Source organism: Etheostoma cragini, chromosome 17, assembly GCF_013103735.1.
Source record: "Etheostoma cragini isolate CJK2018 chromosome 17, CSU_Ecrag_1.0, whole genome shotgun sequence".
Lineage (NCBI taxonomy): Eukaryota > Metazoa > Chordata > Actinopteri > Perciformes > Percidae > Etheostoma > Etheostoma cragini.
The window spans coordinates 1,480,617-1,502,009 of NC_048423.1; the positions used below are offsets into that span (position 1 = coordinate 1,480,617).

A 21,393-nucleotide genomic window follows, 5' to 3' on the forward strand; every position below is an offset into this window, starting at 1 on the left:
ACACTCTCAGGTATTTATTTCTAGTGGCAGTGTGACGCTAGGCCTTACTGACACAGAGCTAAACAGGTTAGAACAGAGAATTTCTATTTCCGTCCAAGTAAATCATCTGTAAAATTATTTAAAAAACACTACTGTAAGCATACTACATGGGCTATAAACTAACATAGTACCCGAGCCACGTGTCTCAACTTAGAACAGAACCAATCCAGAAAAAAAATGACTTATAAAATGGATTTTATATGAATTTATTTCTACAGATATGGCTGTGCGTTTTTCTTATTTCTTATTTCCAAAATAGCCAAAAAGTGCTAAATACAAAACTTCTGAAATACAAAAACACATCCACATCACTCACACATATACCTGAAATAACTACATACATACATTTATAGGAATAAGTAATCATAATTTGATGAAATGGTGAAATGCCATGACAAGGCCATATTTTTGCTTTGACACAGTTGGAGCCATCACAGGGTTAATATTTTGTTAATCATGTTTGGTATCAATCAACTCGTCTTCTTATTGGCTACACAGGGATGGCGGTGTCATGACCTCTTCTTCTAACTGGAGGGAAATACTGTCAATCTTTCTTACGTGGGGCCAGTGGGGACTGTGGCACATGATTGGCTTGTCTCAAGGACAGCTCGAGTTAGACTGAAGCGATTGGCTGGGAACAAAGTTCAGTGGAATCTGCAGAAGCCAGAGAGTCTAGTGGGTGAGTTTGTAACGTGCTCAGGGAATAAGATACAAGCGATCAAAACCCAGAACTGATGCACTATCTAGATTTCTCCACGTCAGAACTTGGCCAGAAACAGAAAGATTGTGAGGGGACCAGATAATAATGGATTACAAGGCTTGGGTATTCTAACACCTTGGAGTGTTGGCGATGTAGGAAAAAAAATGTTTTTGGCGATTGTTTACCGCTGTGGATAAAGACACGAGGAGACAGCTAGGAAAACACACTCTATTAGACTCAAATCTTTTCGTGTTTCTTTACTTCAGAACATGACTATAACCGCTGTAAGTCACCTTATTGCTTTGTGTGTGGGCTTAATGGAATCATGAGACTTTAAGCTTTCAAATGATGTACAGCATGAACGTGTTTATGACGGTTTAATGCTTGCAGTTTATGAGGGAAGAAAACATTTTCTCAAACGGTCCCGTGGACGGGACCTATACTCTGTCATTGTATAGTATGTTGAAAAAAAAAGTAAGAAAAATGATATTATAGTATGTCGAAAACAGTGATAAATGTCTTAGATAGTAAGTTGAAAAAATACATAAAAAGTCATAGCACAGTATGTCCAAAAAGTGATTAGTAATAGTAGTATAGTTGTTGGAAAAAACATGAACAAAAAATTCATAGTATAGTAGGCCTACATCAAAAAAAGTAAGACGAGTCATAGTACATTATGTCAAAAAAATTATGGTTATAAAGTCATAGTATAGATATGTTGAAAAAAGCGATGGTGTAGTATGTTAAAAAAAATTATTAAAAAAGCCACAGTATATTATATGTTGAAAAACCTCACATTATAGTATTTTGAAAAAAGCGATAAGAGATTCAAAGTATAGGTATGTTGAAAAAAGTGTCACTAAAAGTCATAGTATGTCCAAAATTGTCATAATGTATAATGTTTAAAAAAGTAATAAAAAGTCATAGTAAGTCCAAAAAGTGATAAATAGTCATTGTTTAGGAATGTTTTTTAAGAAAAATTCATGGGATAGTATGTTGAAAAAAGCAATAAGCCAAGTCATAGTATAATACGTAAAAAAAAAGTAATTGTATATCATGATAAAAAAGTAATGAAAAGTCAGAGTATAGCATGTCAAAAAAAACGATAAAAGAAGTCATAATACAGTACGTCAAAAAAAGTAATAAAAAGTAATAGTATAGTATGTCGGAAAATGTCATAATGTAGAATGTTGAAAAAAGTAATAAAAAGTCATAGTATATGTCAAAAAAAGTAATAAGTCATACTATAGTATTTAAAAAGATTATAGAAAAAGTGATAAATAGTCATATAGTACTTTGAAAAGGTGATAAAAAAGTAATATTATAGTACGTCAAAAAAAGCAATAGTATAGTATATCGAAAAAAGTCATTTTATAGTATATAAAAAAATCTAAAAAGTCACAGTATTGTGTGTGGAAAAAAGTGTTAAGTCATAGTATAATGCGTCAAAAAAACGATAAAAAAGTTATAGCATAGTGCATCGAAAAAGTGATAAATAGTATAGCATGTCAAAAAAATGTCAATAAAAGTCATAGTATAGTATGTTGTAAAAAGTAATAAAAAAAGTCAGAGTATAGTATGTCAAAAAAAACATAGAAGAAGTCATAGTATGTTGAAAAAAGTCGTATTTTAATATTAAAAAAACGATAAAAGAAGTCATAAACGATAAAGTCAATAAAAGTCATAGTATAGTACGTCGAAAAAGTGATAAAAGAAGTCAAAGTGTAATGTGTCAAAAAACAATAAAAAGTAATAGTTTAGTACGTCAAAAAAGTGATAAATAGTAATAGTATAGTATGTTGAAAGAAATGTCAATAAAAGTCATAGGATTGTATGTTGTAAAAAGTAATTAAAATGTCAGAGTATAGTAGGTTGAAAAAAGTCATATCTTAGTATTTTGAAAAAAGCAGTAAAAAATTAATAAAACATCATAGTATGTCGAAATATTTCGTAGTTTCAGAATGTTGAAAAAAGAAATAAAAAGTCATAGTATATAGTATATCGAAAAATGTAATAAAACGCCATAGTATAGTATGTTGAAAAAAGTCATAGTATAGTATTTCGAAAAAACGATAAAAAAGTCATAGTATAGTATGTTCAAAAAGTGATAAATAGTCATAATATAGTACGTTGAAAAAAGTAATAAAAAGTAATAGTATAGTACGTCGAAAAAAACGATAAAAGAAGTCATATTACAGTATGTCAAATAAACGATAAAAAAGTAATTGTAATGTACGTCGAAAAGTGATAAATAGTAATAGTATAGTATGTCAAAAAAAGTAATAAAACGTCATAGTACAGTATGTTGAAAAAGTAATAAAAGCAGTCCTTGTACAATGCGTCAAAAAACGATAAAAAAGTCGTAGTATATTATGTCGAAAAAGGGATAAATAGTAATAGTATAGTATGTTGAAAAAAATGTCAATAAAAGTTATAGTATAGTATGTTGAAAAAAGTCATATCTTAGTATTTTGAAAAAAAAAGATAAAAAAGTCATAAAACGGCATAGTATAGTATGTCGAAAAATGTCGTAATGTAGAATGTTGAAAAAAGTAATCATGAAAGTAATGGTAAATAGTATGTTGAAAAAAACGATAAAAGAAGTCATAGTATGTTGAAAAAAGTCCTATTTTAGTATTTTAAAAAAAGCGATAAATAAATCACAGTATAGTACATCGAAAAAAGTCATATAATAGTATTTCAAAAAAATGATAAAGTCATAGTATAGTATGTTCAAAAAGTGATGAATAATCATAATATAGTACGTTGAAAAAAGTCATAAAAAGTAATAGTATAGTACGTCTAAAAAAAGATAAAAGAAGTCATAGTATAGTATTTCAAAAAAACGATAAAAAAGTCATAGTATAGTACGTTGAAAAAACGAATTAAAAAGTAAATTAAAGTCATAGGATATTATGTTGAAAAAGTAATAAATAGTGATAATATAGTTTGTTGAAAAAAATTATAAAAGAAGTCAAAGTGTAATGTGTCAAAAAACGATAAAAAAGTAATAGTTTAGTACGTCAAAAAAGTGATAAATAGTAATAGTATAGTATGTCGAAAAAAATGTCAATAAAATTCATAGTATATAGTATGTCGAAAAGAACGATGAAAGAAGTCAAAGTATAGTATGTTCAAAAAGTGATAAATAGTCATAATATAGTACGTTGAAAAAAGTAATAGTCATAGTATAGTACATTGAAAAAACGATAAATTAAGTCATATTATAATGCGTCAAAAAAGTGTAAATAAAAGTAATACTATAGTATGTTGTAAAAAGTAATTAAGAAGTCGGAGTATAGTATGTTGAAAAAAGTCATATCTTAGTAATTTTAAAAAAGTTATAAAACGTCATAGTATAGTATGTCGAAAAATGATAAAAGAAGTCAAAGTGTAATGCGTCAAAAAACAATAAATAGTAATAGTGTCGTATGTCGAAAAAAATGTCAATAAAAGTTAACGTATAGTATGTTGTAAAAAGTAATTAAAAAGTATGAGTATAGTATGCTGAAAAAAGTCATATCTTAGTATTTTGAAAAAAGCGATAAAAAAGTCATAAAACGTCATAGTATGGTATGTCGAAAAATGTCATAATTTCACAATGTTGGAAAAAGTAAAAAAAAGTCATAGTATATAGTGTGTCAAAAAAACGAGATAAAAGAAGTCATAGTATAGTATGTCGAAAAAAGTCATATTTTATTATTTAAAAAAAAACAATAATTAAGTCACAGTATAGTACGTCAGAAAAAGCAATAAAACGTCATAGTATAGTATGTCTACAAAAGTAATAGTATTTCAAAAAAATGTTAAAAAAGTCATAGTATAGTATGTTCAAAAAGTGATGAATAGTCATAATATAGTACGTTGAAAAAAGTAATGAAGAGTCATAGTATAGTACGTTGATAAAAACAAATAAAAAATTCATAGTATAAAGCGTCAAAACAAGTGTCAATAAAAGTAATAATATAGTATGTTGAAAAAGTGATAAGTAGTAATAGTATAGTATGTTGAAAAAGTGATAAGTAGTAATAGTATAGTATGTTGAAAAAAGTCATATTTTAGTATTTTGAAAAAAGTGATAAAAATGTTGAAAAAGTCATAATGTAGAATGTTGAAAAAAGTACAAAAAAAGTATAATAAGGTGTCCAAATAGTGACAAAAAGTCGTTTAATAGGAATGTAAAAAAAAAGTGATAAGAAATAATAGTATAGTATGTCAAGAAAATTAATAAACAAGGTGATAGTATAACATTAAAAAAGTGATAAAAGTCTTGGTAAAACGAACAAAGTGATAAATCAGAGTATTGTATGTCAAAAAAAGGTCATAGCACAGTATGTTCAAAAATTGATAAGAAATCATAGTATAGTATGTGAAAAAAAAGTCATATTTTGTTATTTTTCAGTAATTAAAAAGTCATAGTATAGTATGTCAAAAAACGTCATAGCATAGCATGTTGGAAAAAGTAATAAAAAAGTCGTAGTATAGTATGTTGAAGAAAGTGATTAAATGGTCATAGTATAGTATGTTACTTTTTATGTCAGTATAGTAAGTTGAAAAAAAGTCAGTTTAGTATAACAAAAGAGTCATTGTATTGCATTTTGGAAATAAATGATTAAAAAGTCAGAATTAGAATCAGAAAAGGTTTTATTGTCACAATAAGTACACTTAAGGGGAAACACTTAAACAAACAAACAAACTTTGCCACCAAATAAAGAAAGAAAAAAACAGGCACAGCATAGTCATACAGTATGTTGTAAAAAGTTCTTAACATATTCAGATGAAAAGAGTCCTATTACAGCATGTCAAAAAAAAAAAATCATAGTATAGTTTGTTGAAAAAAGTCTGTGATAAATTGATAAAAAGTCATAGCAAGTATGTCAAACAAGTGAAAAAAAGAAGTATGAGTTAGTAAAAAAAAAGTGATGAAAAGACAATAAATTCACTTTAATGGAATAAGCCTTGGTGAAAGATGAATAAACAAACAATAACATTAATATGGAACAATAAATACAGAAACAAATATATACTGTATATACAAAGTAACTGTTGACTAAGAAAGAAAGCTGAATTGGTTGAGAGCACATTTTGTAAAGAATACAAAGCTTATGCAAATGGAAGGTGAATCGTCCAGGATGAAGGTCATTGCAGGTTAGTGACTAGGGATGGTGGGGGGGGGGGGGGGGGGGGGGGGGGGGGGGGGGGGGGGGGGGGGGGGGGGGGGGGGGGGGGGGGGGGGGGGGGCTCTTGTCCCTAGCAGAGGCAGCAGTGTACCAGATGTTGATGGAGCAGGTCAGGATGGACTCATTTTCCAAAAACGTCATAGTACAGCATGTCAAAAAAGTCATAGTAAGGCATGTCAAAAAAGTCCTAGTATAGCATATCAAAAAAGTCATAGTATAGCACGTCAAAAAACATCATACTATAGCATGTCAAAAAAGACATAGTATAACATGTCAAAAACGGCATAGCCTACAGCATGTCAAAAAAGTCATAGTATAGCATGTCAAAAAACGACATACTATAGCATGTCAAAAAAGTCATAGTATAACATGTCAAAAAAGGTCATAGTACAGCATGTCAAAAAAGTCATAGTTTAACATGTCAAAAAAAGGTCATAGTACAGCATGTCAAAAAAGTCATAGTATAACATGTCAAAAAAGGTCATAGTACAGCATGTCAAAAAGTCTTAGTACAGCATGTCAAAAACGTCATAGTACAGCATTTCAAAAAGGTTATAGTATAGCATGTCAAAAAAGTCATAGTACAGCATGTCAAAAAAGTCATAGTATAACATGTCAAAACGTCATAGTACAGTATGTCAAAAAACGTCATACTATAGCATGTCAAAAAAGTCATAGTATAACATGTCAAAAAAGGTCATAGTACAGCATGTCAAAAAAGTCTTAGTACAGCATGTCAAAAAAATGTCATAGTACAGCATGTCAAAAACGTCATAGTATAGCATGTCAAAAACGTCATAGTATAGCATGTCAAAAAAATGTCATAGTACAGCATGTCAAAAACGTCATAGTATAGCATGTCAAAAACGTCATAGTACAGTATGTCAAAAAATTCATAGTATAGCATATCAAAAAAGTCATAGTATAGCATGTCAAAAAAGTCATAGTATAGCATGTCAAAAACGTCATAGTACAGTATGTCAAAAACGTCATAGTACAGCATGTCAAAAAAGTCCTAGTATAGTATGTCAAAAACGTTATAGTATAGCATGTCAAAAAAGTCATAGTATAACATGTCAAAAAAAGGTCATAGTACAGCATGTCAAAAAAAGGTCATTGTACAGTATGTCAAAAATGTCATAGTACAGTATGTCGAAAACGTCAGAGTATAGCATGTCAAAAAAGTTGTAGTATAGCATGTCAAAAAAAGTCATACTATAGCATGTCAAAAAGTCATAGTATAACATGTCAAAAAAAGGTCATAGTACAGCATGTCAAAAACGTCATAGTATAGCATGTCAAAAAAAGGTCATAGTACAGCATGTCAAAAAAGTCATAGTATAACATGTCAAAAAAAGGTCATAGTACAGCATGTCAAAAACGTCATAGTATAGCATGTCAAAAAAGTCATAGTATAGCATGTCAAAAAAAGGTCATAGTACAGCATGTCAAAAAAGTCATAGTATAGCATGTCAAAAAAAGGTCATAGTACAGCATGTCAAAAAAGTCATAGTATAACATGTCAAAAACGTTATAGTATAGCATGTCAAAAAAGTCATAGTATAACATGTCAAAAAAGGTCATAGTACAGTATGTCAAAAACGTCATAGTACAGCATGTCAAAAAAGTCCTAGTATTGTATGTAAAAAACGTTATAGTATAGCATGTCAAAAAAGTCATAGTATAGCATGTCAAAAAAGTCCTAGTATTGTATGTAAAAAAGGTTATAGTATAGCATGTCAAAAAAAGGTCATAGTACAGTATGTCAAAAAATTCATAGTATAGCATATCATAAAAGTCATAGTATAGCATGTCAAAAAAGTCATAGTATAGCATGTCAAAAACGTCATAGTACAGTATGTCAAAAACGTCATAGTACAGCATATCAAAAAAGTCCTAGTATAGTATGTCAAAAACGTTATACTATAGCATGTCAAAAAAGTCATAGTATAACATGTTAAAAAAAGGTCATAGTACAGCATGTCAAAAAAAGGTCATTGTACAGTATGTCGAAAACGTCATAGTATAGCATGTCAAAAAAGTCGTAGTATAGCATGTCAAAAAAGTCATAGTATAGCATGTCAAAAAAAGGTCATACTACAGCATGTCAAAATCGTCATAGTATAGCATATCAAAAAAGTCATAGTATAGCATGTCAAAAAAGTCATAGTATAGCATGTCAAAAAAGTCATAGTATAGCATGTCAAAAACGTTATAGTATAACATGTCAAAAAAGTCATAGTATAGCATGTCAAAAAAAGGTCATAGTACAGCATGTCAAAAAAGTCATAGTACAGTATGTCAAAAACGTTATAGTATAACATGTCAAAAAAGTCATAGTATAGCATGTCAAAAAAAGGTCATAGTGCAGCATGTCAAAAAAGTCATAGTACAGTATGTCGAAAACGTCATAGTATAGCATGTCAAAAAAGTCGCAGTATAGCATGTCAAAAAAGTCATAGTACAGCATATCAAAAAAGTCATAGTATAGCATGTCAAAAAAAGGTCATAGTATAACATGTCAAAATAAGGTCATAGTACAGCATGTCAAAATCGTCATAGTATAGCATATCAAAAAAGTCATAGTATAGCATGTCAAAAAAAGCTCATAGTACAGCATGTCAAAAACGTCATAGTACAGCGTGTCGTTAAAGTCATAGTACAGCGTGTCAAAAAAGTCATAGTATAGCATGTCAAAAAAGTCATAGTACAGTATTTCAAAAACGTCATAGTTCAGCATGTCATTAAAGTCATAGTAGAGCGTGTCAAAAAAGTCATAGACCATGTCAAAAGTCAACATTTCTCAAAACATTCAGTCTTCTTTTGCACCATTTTGAACTGTTTGTTTTGTCAATGTATCTAGCCCTGTTTCTATATTTATCTTATGTCATTTGAGACTGTCTGTCAAAGACACATTTCTGTTACTTGTCACAAACAAAACTGTATGTCCTCTTCAAAGCCTAGTCTCCACGGTCTCAGCCACAGTATCCACAGTGGGTCTCATGTTTTCTCTCTGACGGATGTTTTGACAGCATGGCAGCGCCTGCAGCACCTCTTTGAACCCTTTGGTCATGAAAATGTAGAGGAAGGGGTCCACCAGAGGGCTGAGGTAGAGCAGCAGGTGAGACACCAGCTCCAGGTACGTCACCACCTCCGTAAAGGACAGCGCGTCCAGGAGGATGCTGAGGATGAAGGGGACGTAGAGTAGGGTGTAATTGGCCCAAATTGCAGCCATCCCCCACACCGCCCTCCTCCTCTCTATGGTTTTAGGGTTGGATCGGGAGCAGATCAGGGCCCTCCAGGAGTCCACGGCAAAGAAGAGCAGGAAGGGGAAAGGAGCCAGCAAACACACCGCAAACCAGAGTTTGTACTGCAGCATGGCGAGGGCGAGGACGGCTAACGGAGCCGCCCACGTCAACAAAACGACCGGAGGAGACCGCTTGATGGTGCCGCAGAAGCCAAGGCACCGCGGGTAGGCCAAGGCAACATGGCGCTCCTGAGCTATGAACACCATGAGGGTGATGTTGGTGACGATACCAAAGTAGAAGATGAAGTTGGTGGTGTCGGAGGACAAGACGGTCCCAGTCCCCATGTTCTGGTTCACACTGGGACGGCCAAAGAAACTGATAACGTCAGAGACCAGGAGGACCATGACATGCATAGGAAGTTTGTTATCACCTGGAAAGAGAACAAAAAGGAGTAGAAACAATTAATGAAGTACTGATATGTTTCATTTGAGAATCAGCAAGGAATTTGTCTTTTCGTTGCTCTCAGAGTTAAAGCAACACCAAAGACTCTTTTGTACCTTAAGATAATGTTTCCCAAATTTTTTTAGAGGTTCAACTCGTAACAGGGCGAATGCCACTTCTTCATTCGCTTTGCGGCTCTCTATCAGCTTAAACCGCTATGCAAGTTTGCCAGATCGGTATCTGTAGTTCCAATGAGACATTAGAAACTGTAATGGTCACTTCCGCTTCCAACCTGTAGGGGGACCAAAGAGGAAAAGTTCTTTGGTGTTGCTTTAATACACAGAAATGTAGCTCAGTGTAAATTCTTTCTGGAAGACCTAACTCCTAAATCAGTTCAGCTGTTATCCTAATTAATGTATATGTTATCATGTTGTGTATAACTGTCGCATATCTGCAACTAGTTTCTCCTGATTGACTTGTGTCTCAGTGTAAATCCTTCCAGGAAGACCTTACTCTTAATAGTGTGCTCTACCTAACTCCAATCAGCTGTTGGAGGCGTTCACCTACCTGCTAAACCAATCAGAATCGTACATAAATTGCAAGGGCCAATCACAGAGTCACAACCTTGCTTTAACCCTCCTGTTGTCATCGGGTCAAATTTGACCCCATTAAAAAATGTCATTATCTGAAATATGGTTTATTTTAACACTCTTTTGTTACAATTGATCACTTTCATTCCTGACTAAACTCATCTGTACGTTCTTGTGATCTTAACTTTTAGTCAAAATAATTCTTACTTTCTGCTTTTTTAACTCAAATGTTAGGTATAATTCTATATAAATGAGGGTTATTGACAATGAATTCCAAAAAGTAGTGTATAACTCGTGGTAATAAAGTGGTGTTAGTAAAAAAAAAAAAAAAAAAAAAAAAAAAAAAAGAGTCGAAAATGTCACATTTTTGTCCGTTGTTGACCCTAGAGGACAACACAAGGGTTAAATAATTGTTTCTCCCTTTGCTATCAGCTGTCGTTGCAGGCAAAGAGTGGAACCCTCCACCTCTCCACCACCACCGGTGTCTAGAGTCTAAGCTCAAGGATAACGAAGCTTAACCAAAGTGAACTATGACATTTGAATACTAAAGCAACAACACAATGAAATTAGACAACAGCACCATGGTGCAGTGTGCAAACGGGTGCTTGAACAAATATGGAATTATTAATGTGACAGGTTGAAGTTATGAGATGCTGTATATGACAGTATGTACAGTATATATGCGTATATTTCCATTGATATTGATGATATCACATGGTAAAACAACAGTGAGTATTTACAAAGATAAGTCTTGTCTAACTACGGTAAATCCTGTATGTCCCTGACTAACTAACGTATTCCAAGATGGAGCATGACTACGTAGCGTCGTCATAGTGTTCGTCATAGTGACTGCAGGGAAGAAACTGTTCTTGTGTCTGGTAGTTTGGCGTATTGGGATCTATGGCGTCTGCCATAGGGGTGAAGTTGGAACAGCTTGTGTCCCGGGTTTGAAGGGTCTGCAGTTTCCTGCCCCTCTCCTGACTCCGACTGCAGCACTCTTATGAAACACTGGACTGCACCAATTTCAAAAACTGTTGTTTCCATGAGTCATTTAGACACAAAAACATAGGGCTGGAAAAAAATCCACACGCCAAACACACCACTGATACCATTGATTCCACATGTTAAAGATTATGTTGTAAAGTTATTGGACATAGAGCAGTGACACAAACCTTTGGACAGATTCTTGAGGGTGTACATAGCCAGTCCAATGGCGGGCAGCCCAATGCAGAACGTCAGCCAGTTGATCACGGTGGCTATACGGACGGAAGTGGGCGTGGTGGTGTTTCCAGTGACGTTGCTGAGGACATGGACAGTGGTTGTCACTGTGTTGCGGTCAGCCATAAGAGGCCACACAGTGTAAATGACGGTGATCAGAGGTTCAGATTAGCATTGAGAACCTCAGCTGATGTTGGAGAAGACCACCTCAGTCTAGTTTTAGTCAAAACAAAGACACAGATCAGTCCTTTGTAAGAACAAATCAACCCTCAACAGTTGTGTCTTGATCGTAACATTTAAAACAAATATTTTGGTGCATTTTTGCTTCCAAGGCAGGCAGGCGAGTCCAGATTCCTATTCAGTAGGAATCTGACCTGTTGACATGGGAGCTGAAATAAAAAGGGACACGCCACGCAGGCCGTGGGCAGGAGCCCTAAATGTGTCACAGCAACTAAACAATGAGCTAAAAGAGGCTTAAAAGACCACGGTGAGAATTCATAACATTAATTTCAGCAGTATAATCAATTTATGTTAATATAAAAAAATAGCATGTTGCAAGTTTAAATTTCCTTTCAAGACAATAGTTTCAAATATCCACATCTGTTGAAGCCCAACGCTCCATCTTCATTTACTCATAATTTCAATTCAAATGTAGCATAGGTTTTTGTGTCAGAGTCAAGTTCTTTTGTTAGTTTTTAGTTTTTTTTAGTTGCCAAAGCAGAATTAATCATCTTGAACCATTATCTTACCTGCAATAAACGCTGAGTCAACTTTCACCTGTGAAAAACGCCCTCAGTTGTCATTCCACCTTGTTTTCAAAGACTTAACTGCTGAAAAACCTTGAAGGGATTAAGTGTTGCATCCTTTTCAAATATCCCAATTCCCATAGAAACAACGTTACTGTCTGAATAGCAGGGCACATATTCCTAAGTAAGTCCTGGCCTGTGTGTGTGTGTGTTTGCATCAGGTCTTCTTCGAAGCCATTCACTGCAGTGACGAGCCTCTCTATCTCTACAGAGCTCAGCTGGCTGCTTTGAATGAGGATGTGCTGGATGTTCTCCATTGGTTTACTTGGATTACTGTGTGGTCATTATAATGCAGAGGGTGAATATTTGCATGAAAGGCAGATATTAATATATCGCAACAGCCTTCAACTGTTATTGCAAACATCAGCTCAGGTCCTAAGGTCCTAATGTATGACTGGTAGTTGTTGATTTTATTTAGATATGCAAAATAATGACATGAGTATTTTTTGGCTGGCCTATACATTTTTTTTCTAGTATCTTGACCACTAAACATCTTCATAGCAGCAAAACTGACAAGGGGAGGATACCGTTTGAGAAAGAAATCATGATAAGCGAGAGCCTGGTTTGCTTCACAGGGCAGACTGATCTCATGACATGACACATGTATGCCAATATTGGCGTGTTACTCGCTTTTTAGCTTGTTTATCAATGCTGTTTGGCCTTTACTGACTTACATTACTTTTCAACAGTGTGTCAATTTACGCCGTAGCGAGTAGCATGAAAGGGCGGAAATCTGAGTAAGGAGGTTGGCTAGGGTGGTGGAGGGGTAGAACACAAGACTATCACCCGGGAGACAAGGGATCGTATCCCATGTGTTATGTTTCCATATCTATATATATATATGAGCCATCTCCGTTAATCTTTTCCTAAAGCCAACCTTGTGTCAGGTTTCCTTGCGATAACACGCCAAGTCACTTTGAACTCGGCGTGTATTTTAACATAAAGTAATGATGTCATGTTGCATAGGCTGTGTAAACATTGTTACATTATCTGTGTCCCATGACTGATGTTAAAACTAAAGATGCATCCTAGAATGCATTAAAAATTTAATTTATACAGAAAGTTAATAAATCAATTATTTGCAATTGTTTCTGAGGCAACAGTTTGTGCACCTTGTTGGAGATCCAACAGGGGGATCCCTATCTCAGTGGTGGCAGTGTGCCTGGCCAAGAACATCTCTCACCTGCATGGACAACAGCGCCTGGATGATCCGGTGGCTCCATCTCAGACCTCCTCTACACCCTCATGCCGCAGCAGCTCATCAGTGTTCTCTTCTTCAGCATCTCCAACAGTTAGATGGCCATTGTGCTGCTCAGCATATTGGCCAATTTCAAATTCCCAGAATGAAAAACGCGGTTGGCTTTAGTCAAAGAAGAAAGTGACGGTTGAGTTTAGGAAACGTGACACGGGGTCGGGTTTAGGAAACAAAGAAAAAAAGAAACATCCACCCGACCAACCTCTCTACGCAGATTTTTGCCCTTTCATCCTACACGGTAGGGCGTAAGTTCACACTCTATCGCAAACTAAACAGCGAGTATGCATCTTGATAACACACCAATAATGGGCATACGAATTGCTATGTTGCTCATCCGCCATTTATGAAATCAGTCTGAAATAAAGACAGGCATGTAGCAGACACATTAATCCAGGGTTCAACAACTTGGATGACAGGAATATGGCCAGCAAAGTAATAAGTAAAGTCACTGGGCTCAAAGTTTTTTGCCAGAAATTCAAAATGTTTGCATCGGTCAACAACGATTTTATCATTTTAGCCAATGGCTTTATTTTAAATCATTTTGAACTTGCGTGTTCATCCTGGTTTGAAGGCCTAACAAACCGACTTAAAGGGAGGCTGCAAACAGCACAGAATAAATTAATACAAGTCATTCTGAACGTCCGCCATAGGTCTCACAGAGGGAGGTAACAGTTTGTTGAGCTCAACTGGCTCCCTGTTGAGTTTTGTGTTAGTATGTCAAGACGGACCATGATCTATAAAATATTGTTTGGTAGTGTCCCTATTGTTTGTCGTGCCTTATAACTAAGGTAAAGAACACACAATGTTTCCACACGAGGCAGCATATCTGACCCGTGTCCTTACAGATTTAAGACAGTGTTAGGGAAAGGAACCTTTGCCTGTATAGGGACAGTTCAGTTCAGGCAAACTACCGTTTTATTAATTTATTTAAGTAAAATATATCATGTCAATGTTTATTACACACTCTGTCTTGTCTTGCCCTGTTGTTATGCATTGAGGACCATAATGGAAGTAAGTCTTGGACTCGTTTTTATCCTCGATTATGTTGGATGTCTTTTCCTGTGTAAGCCATTGTTAATGCAATTAAATAAATTAAAATCAAAATCAGGTTGACTTACAGTGAAATCAGTTGATACTCGAGGGGCGTCATTTATCAACAGTGCTGGCCATACTTACGAGCAGAATCTAGTGGTAGAATAGCGATACTATAAATAAAAAGCATTTGAGTGTCACAGCATGCATTACGCGATCAACGTCCACAAAGCGTATGTGCAGTTTCTTTTTATTCAATAACACCCAAGTCATGTTTTAAACAGATTTAAAGTTGCATTATTGTTGTTGAATCCTATAAAAGACAGCGGTGACAAACTTTAAAATAAGGCAATGGCTAACAGAGTAATGGGAAGATTTGGCCAAAAACCTCCTGCACTGAGTGAACCAAACAATATGTGTTGGTTGGAGTCAACCAATATGTCCCATTTCTGGGTTTGGGAAGTTTGTCTTCTTTGCTCTCTTTGCCATTATCGCTGTGAGGGGAAGAACACATTCACGTGGTTGATAAAGGGATGTGTTGTTACCGTATATGGTTAATTGAAGCCATTTCTGAATGCAAATGGCCCAATCATGAATGATGCAAGGTCGTTAAGCACAGGTGGGATTTATCAAAGATTCCTAGGTTGGATCAGTGGTAGAACAGACGCACGTGTACTGAGGTTTATACCTCAAAGCAATGGTCCAGGGTTGGAATCCGGCCTCTGACGATTTCCTGCATGTCTTCCCCCTCTCTCACCTAACTGTCCTATCAAAAATTTAAGGCGGATATGACGTCACGGCCAAGGCAATAGAATTAAAGCTGAGGTTCCTGTTGCCCCCATTAGGAATTATACATACCACTACATTGCACATATCTGTATATGTTGTTAACATATTGTTCATATTACACAGCCATATTTATTCTGCTCTTATAAAAGGTAACTGCCAATACACTGCACATATTTATATTACTCTTAATAATCATTTCATCCCAATTCAAGTTAGCGGAGCACTAAACCGGAAGTAACCAGAGATCTCTACTGCACAACCGCAACGTCCCGAACTTGGTTGCGTGTCACTATGTAGAGGTTGATCTGTGTCCGGAACAAACTTTCAGAGATCACAGCACGTCATGCACCACATAGTTAAAAGGAGAGTGAGAATTTAACCTGTCCAGTAGCTTGGTGGAACAACATTAAAAATAACCACATTTTGTTGTTGTTTCAGGATCAGGATACCATCTAGGATCAAAGAGTCCACATGCAGGGGTCTGGAATATGAGACCCAATGCTTTGGATTTGCTGTATCCTACGTTGTCAGACAAAACAAAACAGCGCCAACACACAAAAAAAACAAAAAAAACAATCTTTTGTAAAAAAGTCTTTGTAGGACCCTGACCGCGCCCTCTCTTTGCGCCCATCAGCGTCAGGAGGGCCCAGGTGCTCCAGGTTTGTTTGTTGGGTCTAGAACGGTGCCCTCATACACAACCTTGTTCTTGATGCCGTCCTGGATCATCCTCTGCTGCAAACGAAGCTTAGCGTTGTTCATCCGGCAGTAAAACCTGGAGAGGGAGACACGGCAGGCGTTCCGTTACAAGGCAGAGCAGCTTTATTTGTGCTGTACGTGAAACATTAAAAAGGTGCGGTAGGTTAGACTTATAAAACTAACGTTATTTTTGCTGAAACTGACCCTAGGTTTGAGTAAAACTACATCAAGCAGGTAATAAAAAAATCTGCCCCCTCTGGCTCCACCTAAAGCTTGTAGTGCATTGTGCTAAATTCCACCGCTCCCTCTTCAGATGCACCAATCAGGGCCAGGGTGTGTCTAACTGCAGGGACAATCACTGCTCACGCACACACATTTCATAGCATCCTCCCCTCCTGGGGGAGTGGGGGTGTTGGCTTAAGTGGAACAAGAAGAGGGATTAAGAAGTGTGAATCTGATTTATCTGATACACACTAGTGTACAAATGTGTTGGAATGGTTCTGTGGTACTATGTTAAATGTGAGTATTCATTAATGCCGTTTTTCCACTGCATGGTACCTCAACGACTCCCCTTTTTTGGTTTTCCATTACAAAACAAACTCCCTGGTACCCGCTAACGCTTTTTTTTTTTTTTTAGTACCACCTCCGTTGAGGCTCCAAGCGAGCTGAGACAATACCAAAAGGTGACGTGAAAACCTGCAGACTATGATTGGTCGGAGAGAATCGTCACTAATCACTGCGTCATCATTGCTAGCGACAGAGTTTTTTGCTGCCTCCAGCTTCTTTTGAAACTAAATTTGTCTTCTGGCTGTGGCCACCTGCCGATAATCAATCACATAACCAATCACAACACACACAGAATCCACAACACACCAACGTTCTGTGTGTCTGTGGGGTGCTATGACAACCAGCCACAGCTCGCCTCACACATGAGGCGGTACTAATCTGCAATGGAAAAAGGAGGACGGGTCACCGCGGCCGAGTCGAGTCAAGCAGGTACCATTAATGGAAAAATGCCATAAGACCGGAATAGGGATATATAAATACAGTACATTTACAATATCCAAACTTTCACCTAGTCTCAAATATCGACGTCAATATTAAATAGATACAGTATATTGCACAGCCATAGTTGATGGGTATTTGTAAAGGATACAAGTTTTTCCATTTATGGTAGGTATGTTAGAAATGTAAGCGAGAGCTTGTTCTGGTCGGAAGGTGAAAGACGGACAAGAGAAGGACGAGTTGCCAACATGAAGACCTACCAGGACCCGAGTGTGGTCAGCATAAAGCCCGCAAATCCCACGTCAAAAGACCTCCTCACCCGACCTGTGGACAACAGGAAAGACTGCTGCTGAGATTTCAAGGGGTCCACGGATACAATTCAGAAATCAAACTAACTAAAAGAGACATGTTGGTTTGAGTTCTAAAGTAAACTCTTTGCAACATTTCTCACAGATAAAAGAGGAATCAGCCCTTAAACATTCAGTGTGTAACTTTTTGATATTAATGAATGTCCGTTACATTCAAGCCGTTGCCAAATGAGTTGCAACAAAGCTAATTAAGACTATCAGCTCCACACATCTCTCTCTGGATTACTCAGTATGACAATGTTCAAAAGATTGTAGCGTTTGGTGACTTTCCCGCACAGAAACTCGAGTGAAGCTACTGACCTCTTCTAAAGAGTCCATCATGTTATTTTAATCCTTTGTCCCCCTCCGGGCTGATCTCATGAAACGCTGCTTGTATGACATGCCAATTCGTATGCTTTTATTAGCGTTATCAAGTCACTTTTTAGCCCTAACATGAACAAAAGATTCATTTCAGCCAAAATGTACATACATGTCATCAGGCTTTAAGTAAGTCACTGTGGAAGACTTGATTTCTATTTTTATTATCCTGAGTTTTAAGTCTTGGTAGTGAAGTTAAATCCTGTGAACATTGGCAACAACAAACGGGTGTGCACCCTCCAGCACCAAACAGGAAGCAGCAACAGCTAGTTGGTGTTGTTTACGGATGCTATGGCGCCACGCTAAGCTAAGTATAAAAGTTACTAATTTTCCTCCACTATGAAGCCCATCATCCAACGGTGGATAAACACGGAGCTCCGGGTACGGCTGCTATTAATCTGCATGGACGCAGAACAGAACAGAGGCCAACTTTTCCTTAAGTTACCAGCTAAAGCTAGCTGTAGCTAGCTAGCTTGGTTCATTTTTTAAAAACGTCTGTCTTTAGATGTTTGGGAAGTTTGGGGTCCCTTACTGGAACTGCTGCCCCCGTGACCCGATACCGGATAAGCGGTCGAAGATGGATGGATGCCTTTAGATGTGAGATGGTGTTGTCTGTTCAAAGTCTTCTAGTGTACGGAAGGCATTAAGACTCACTAGTGGCCAGAAAGTGTAGCAGGCCAACAGCTAGTGACCCCCCAGCTCCATGCAGGACGGCGTCTCTGGCACAGGGAGTTTTCTGGACATCCAGAATCCCCAGCAGCCGGAAACCCTGAAGGACAGACAGGAAAGACACAAAGACACAGACGTGAAGCTTAAACGTTACTTCTTATTACCCACATGTAGCTCCACTACGGCACCATGAAGTAGATTTCTGCACCCAAAGCCCAATCGGGGGTAGCACACTAACAACCCGCCCCCTATAAAGCCCCAGTTCATGCGTTGCTCTTGTCGCTTTGACACTCAACAACAGTCAAGACCATCTGGGCTTGTAGTTCCAGGACTACTCCCATACTCATGGAACTGGAGGTACAGTCAGGTAACTACTATTTCTATGTTGTATATTCTCTGCCCTCTAACGGGCTTAGCTATTGGTTGAAAATCTTAAGGCGAAGGCGGTAGGGATGAGCTGTACTCCCAGCGGTGTCTGAAGCAACAGTAGTTCAAACCAAACCAACAAACCTGAAGAAACATGAATAAGTAATCCAGTGTGTGAGCACCACCTGCCTGAGGGCCTCGCACTGGACACACACACACACACACCAGCCCAAAATGGCTTTTCTAACTCCGATAATACATCGATATTATATTGATATCGAGATATCAGACTAGATATCGTCTTAGATTTTGGATATCGTAATATGGCATAAGTGTTGTCTTTTCCTGGTTTTAAAGGCAGCATTACAGTAAAGGGACGTATCAGACTGTTCTAACTGTTGTATTATTAATATCATCAGGCCTGTGTGTAATAACAACAAAGTATAAATTGTATTGTACATTTTAATTTCACCTTGTGGGATTAATAAAGTATACATCATTATTATTATTATTATTATTAACCAGATTTCCTCTGCTGTGTACTGATAAAAATTAAAAAATAAATAAAAACTGCTGGCTAGCTAGTGGCCTAAAGTAACAGCTCGTCAATGACACTGGACATGACGCCATGTTAACTCGAGATAACTCAGTGTTGAGTTAAAATGACCGTTAGCTGTGTGTTATCTGCTAATGTCAACACACAGCTCAGACGGACACCGACTTGGGAAATAGATGAAGACATTCACAACCGTTTAGGGTTTGCACGTACGCAGTTTTAAGTGTTGTATATTAGCTGAACGTCTCGCTAAGGTTTCTTCACGGTGACCGAACCCGGTTCCCCGTTTGTTGACCTTCTAAAAACGCCTCTAGCATTTAAAATGCGTCCTCCTCACACGTAACGTCACAGCTACATTACACACTTACCTTTGTCTTGGTCTCCTGCTCTTCTTCTGCCATTGTACCACCGTGTTTGTCTTCTTCTGCCAAGTTCACACTGAATTTATCCAATTTATAGCGAATGAAACCGTCATGTAACAACCATGTTGAAGAATTTATATCTGCGCATGCGCAATACTTACCAAGTGGGTCCGTCTGCTATTAACCGCCGACTCATATGTGAACACGGTTGATGTAGACAGTAGTTCCTCTATGAAATGTCAGTCTTTCAAAAAGAAATACAAAAATAAAATAGCTAAACGAATGTGTTTGCTACATGGCAATAACGTTTGTGTGAATTGTGTATTTTTTTTGTTTTATTTTTTTACATTGTGTTTGTAAATTTGTCATTTGATTTAAATTGTTTAAGTTATTTCTTCTCATGCTCATTCTTCTCAATTACATGTGTTGAACCAAAATGAAATAAAAAAGTCTTGCAAGAAAGAAAGTATGCATTTTCTAATATAAAATACAGTTTTTCCTCCAAATGAGGAATTACACAAACTAACAAATCCTGCAATAAAAGTGTGCCTACTTAGTAGTCATCATAATTTTATAGTTCATAACATGTTAACACACCGTAAAAATACAGTAAAAAAGGTAACATTGGACAAATGATTTCCTATTGTAAATACAAGCTCCAGTTGGTCTGCTGTGTGTGTGTCTCTTTGCTTCTGCAACCCTAACGTCCACTCTGTGATCCACCAAGTGGATCACTGTGATCCAGACAAGAGATGTGGAAAAGAGAAAAATGTATCACAGGAAAACTGAATCATGCTGTGTCCTCTTAACCCCCCTAAAAAAACTAACCATGTCGGGAGGAAGTCAGGGTGTCACCGTGACCCCGCGCTGATAAAACAGGATTATTTACCGGCAGCAGCAGATTACTGACGGTCCTCATCCGGCTCTGGGGTCAAGATGAAACTCTTCACCACACAGAAAGGTTTCCACAACAAAATCCAACAAATACCACAGTCTGCAGGACACAAATTCAAATAGTTTTATTTCATGTTCCATTGTCACTTGATGTTCCATACATTTTGAATATAGAAACTATATTTATCACATAATGAAGGCTTTTTGATGACTGTTGATAACAGACACATTTTGGCACAATGTCTTGTGTTAAACCATGAATGTCTTAAGAGAACAAGCTAAGCTCATAGAGTGTGTCTACTCCATGTATACCCATTTCTCTCTTTTATAAGCTTTATTAACAGCATACATTCATCTAATTGTGACACAGGGTCTCATTGACAACGACAGACCACAAAGACAAGGCTCCCATACGAGGAGTTGAACCCCAGGCCGCCTGGGTGAATGCCTGGAATCCTACCCGCTAGCCCATGTGAGAGAGCTGGGGACTTTCTGTCAATAACAAATGCTTTCTTAGTGTGGAAAGACTTGTAGTTGTGTTTTGCCTCTTCTCTGTGTAAATCTTAACAAATATAATGCACATCCAGGATTTAAAATTAGCACCATCTACCTGCCAAATGCTGGTAAATTATGAATTATGTCCCAGCGGCCTTGAGAAAGACCCTGCCCCTCTACCAGTGCTCCTTGTTGTGCTACATCATCCTGGCAGCTCTCCTGAGTGTAACAGGATGCAGAAGTGACCCGGAGACAGACTAAGCTCTCTGTTTAAATCAAGATTAAAACTGCCATATGTTCCCCCCTTTTAACAAAAACAGGTAACCA

At 36.8% G+C, this 21,393-nt stretch overlaps 2 protein-coding genes across 2 annotated transcripts; both read right to left on the reverse strand.

Moving 5' to 3' along the window:
- Positions 1-8,872: 8,872 nt before the first annotated feature.
- On the reverse strand, positions 8,873-11,542 carry LOC117960518 (melanocortin receptor 5-like). Its single transcript, XM_034898463.1, has 2 exons — positions 11,371-11,542; positions 8,873-9,597 (listed from the first exon to the last, which is right to left on the reverse strand). Exons 1-2 carry the CDS (start codon positions 11,540-11,542, stop codon positions 8,873-8,875), a joined length of 897 nt encoding a protein of 298 aa, XP_034754354.1.
- A 3,821-nt stretch (positions 11,543-15,363) lies between these two features.
- Positions 15,364-19,835, reverse strand: LOC117960326 (cytochrome c oxidase assembly protein COX20, mitochondrial). Its single transcript, XM_034898162.1, has 4 exons — positions 19,684-19,835; positions 18,379-18,493; positions 17,260-17,323; positions 15,364-16,070 (listed from the first exon to the last, which is right to left on the reverse strand). The coding sequence occupies exons 1-4, from the start codon at positions 19,714-19,716 to the stop codon at positions 15,935-15,937; spliced, it is 348 nt and encodes a 115-aa protein (XP_034754053.1). The 5' UTR covers positions 19,717-19,835; the 3' UTR covers positions 15,364-15,934.
- Positions 19,836-21,393: the final 1,558 nt, after the last annotated feature.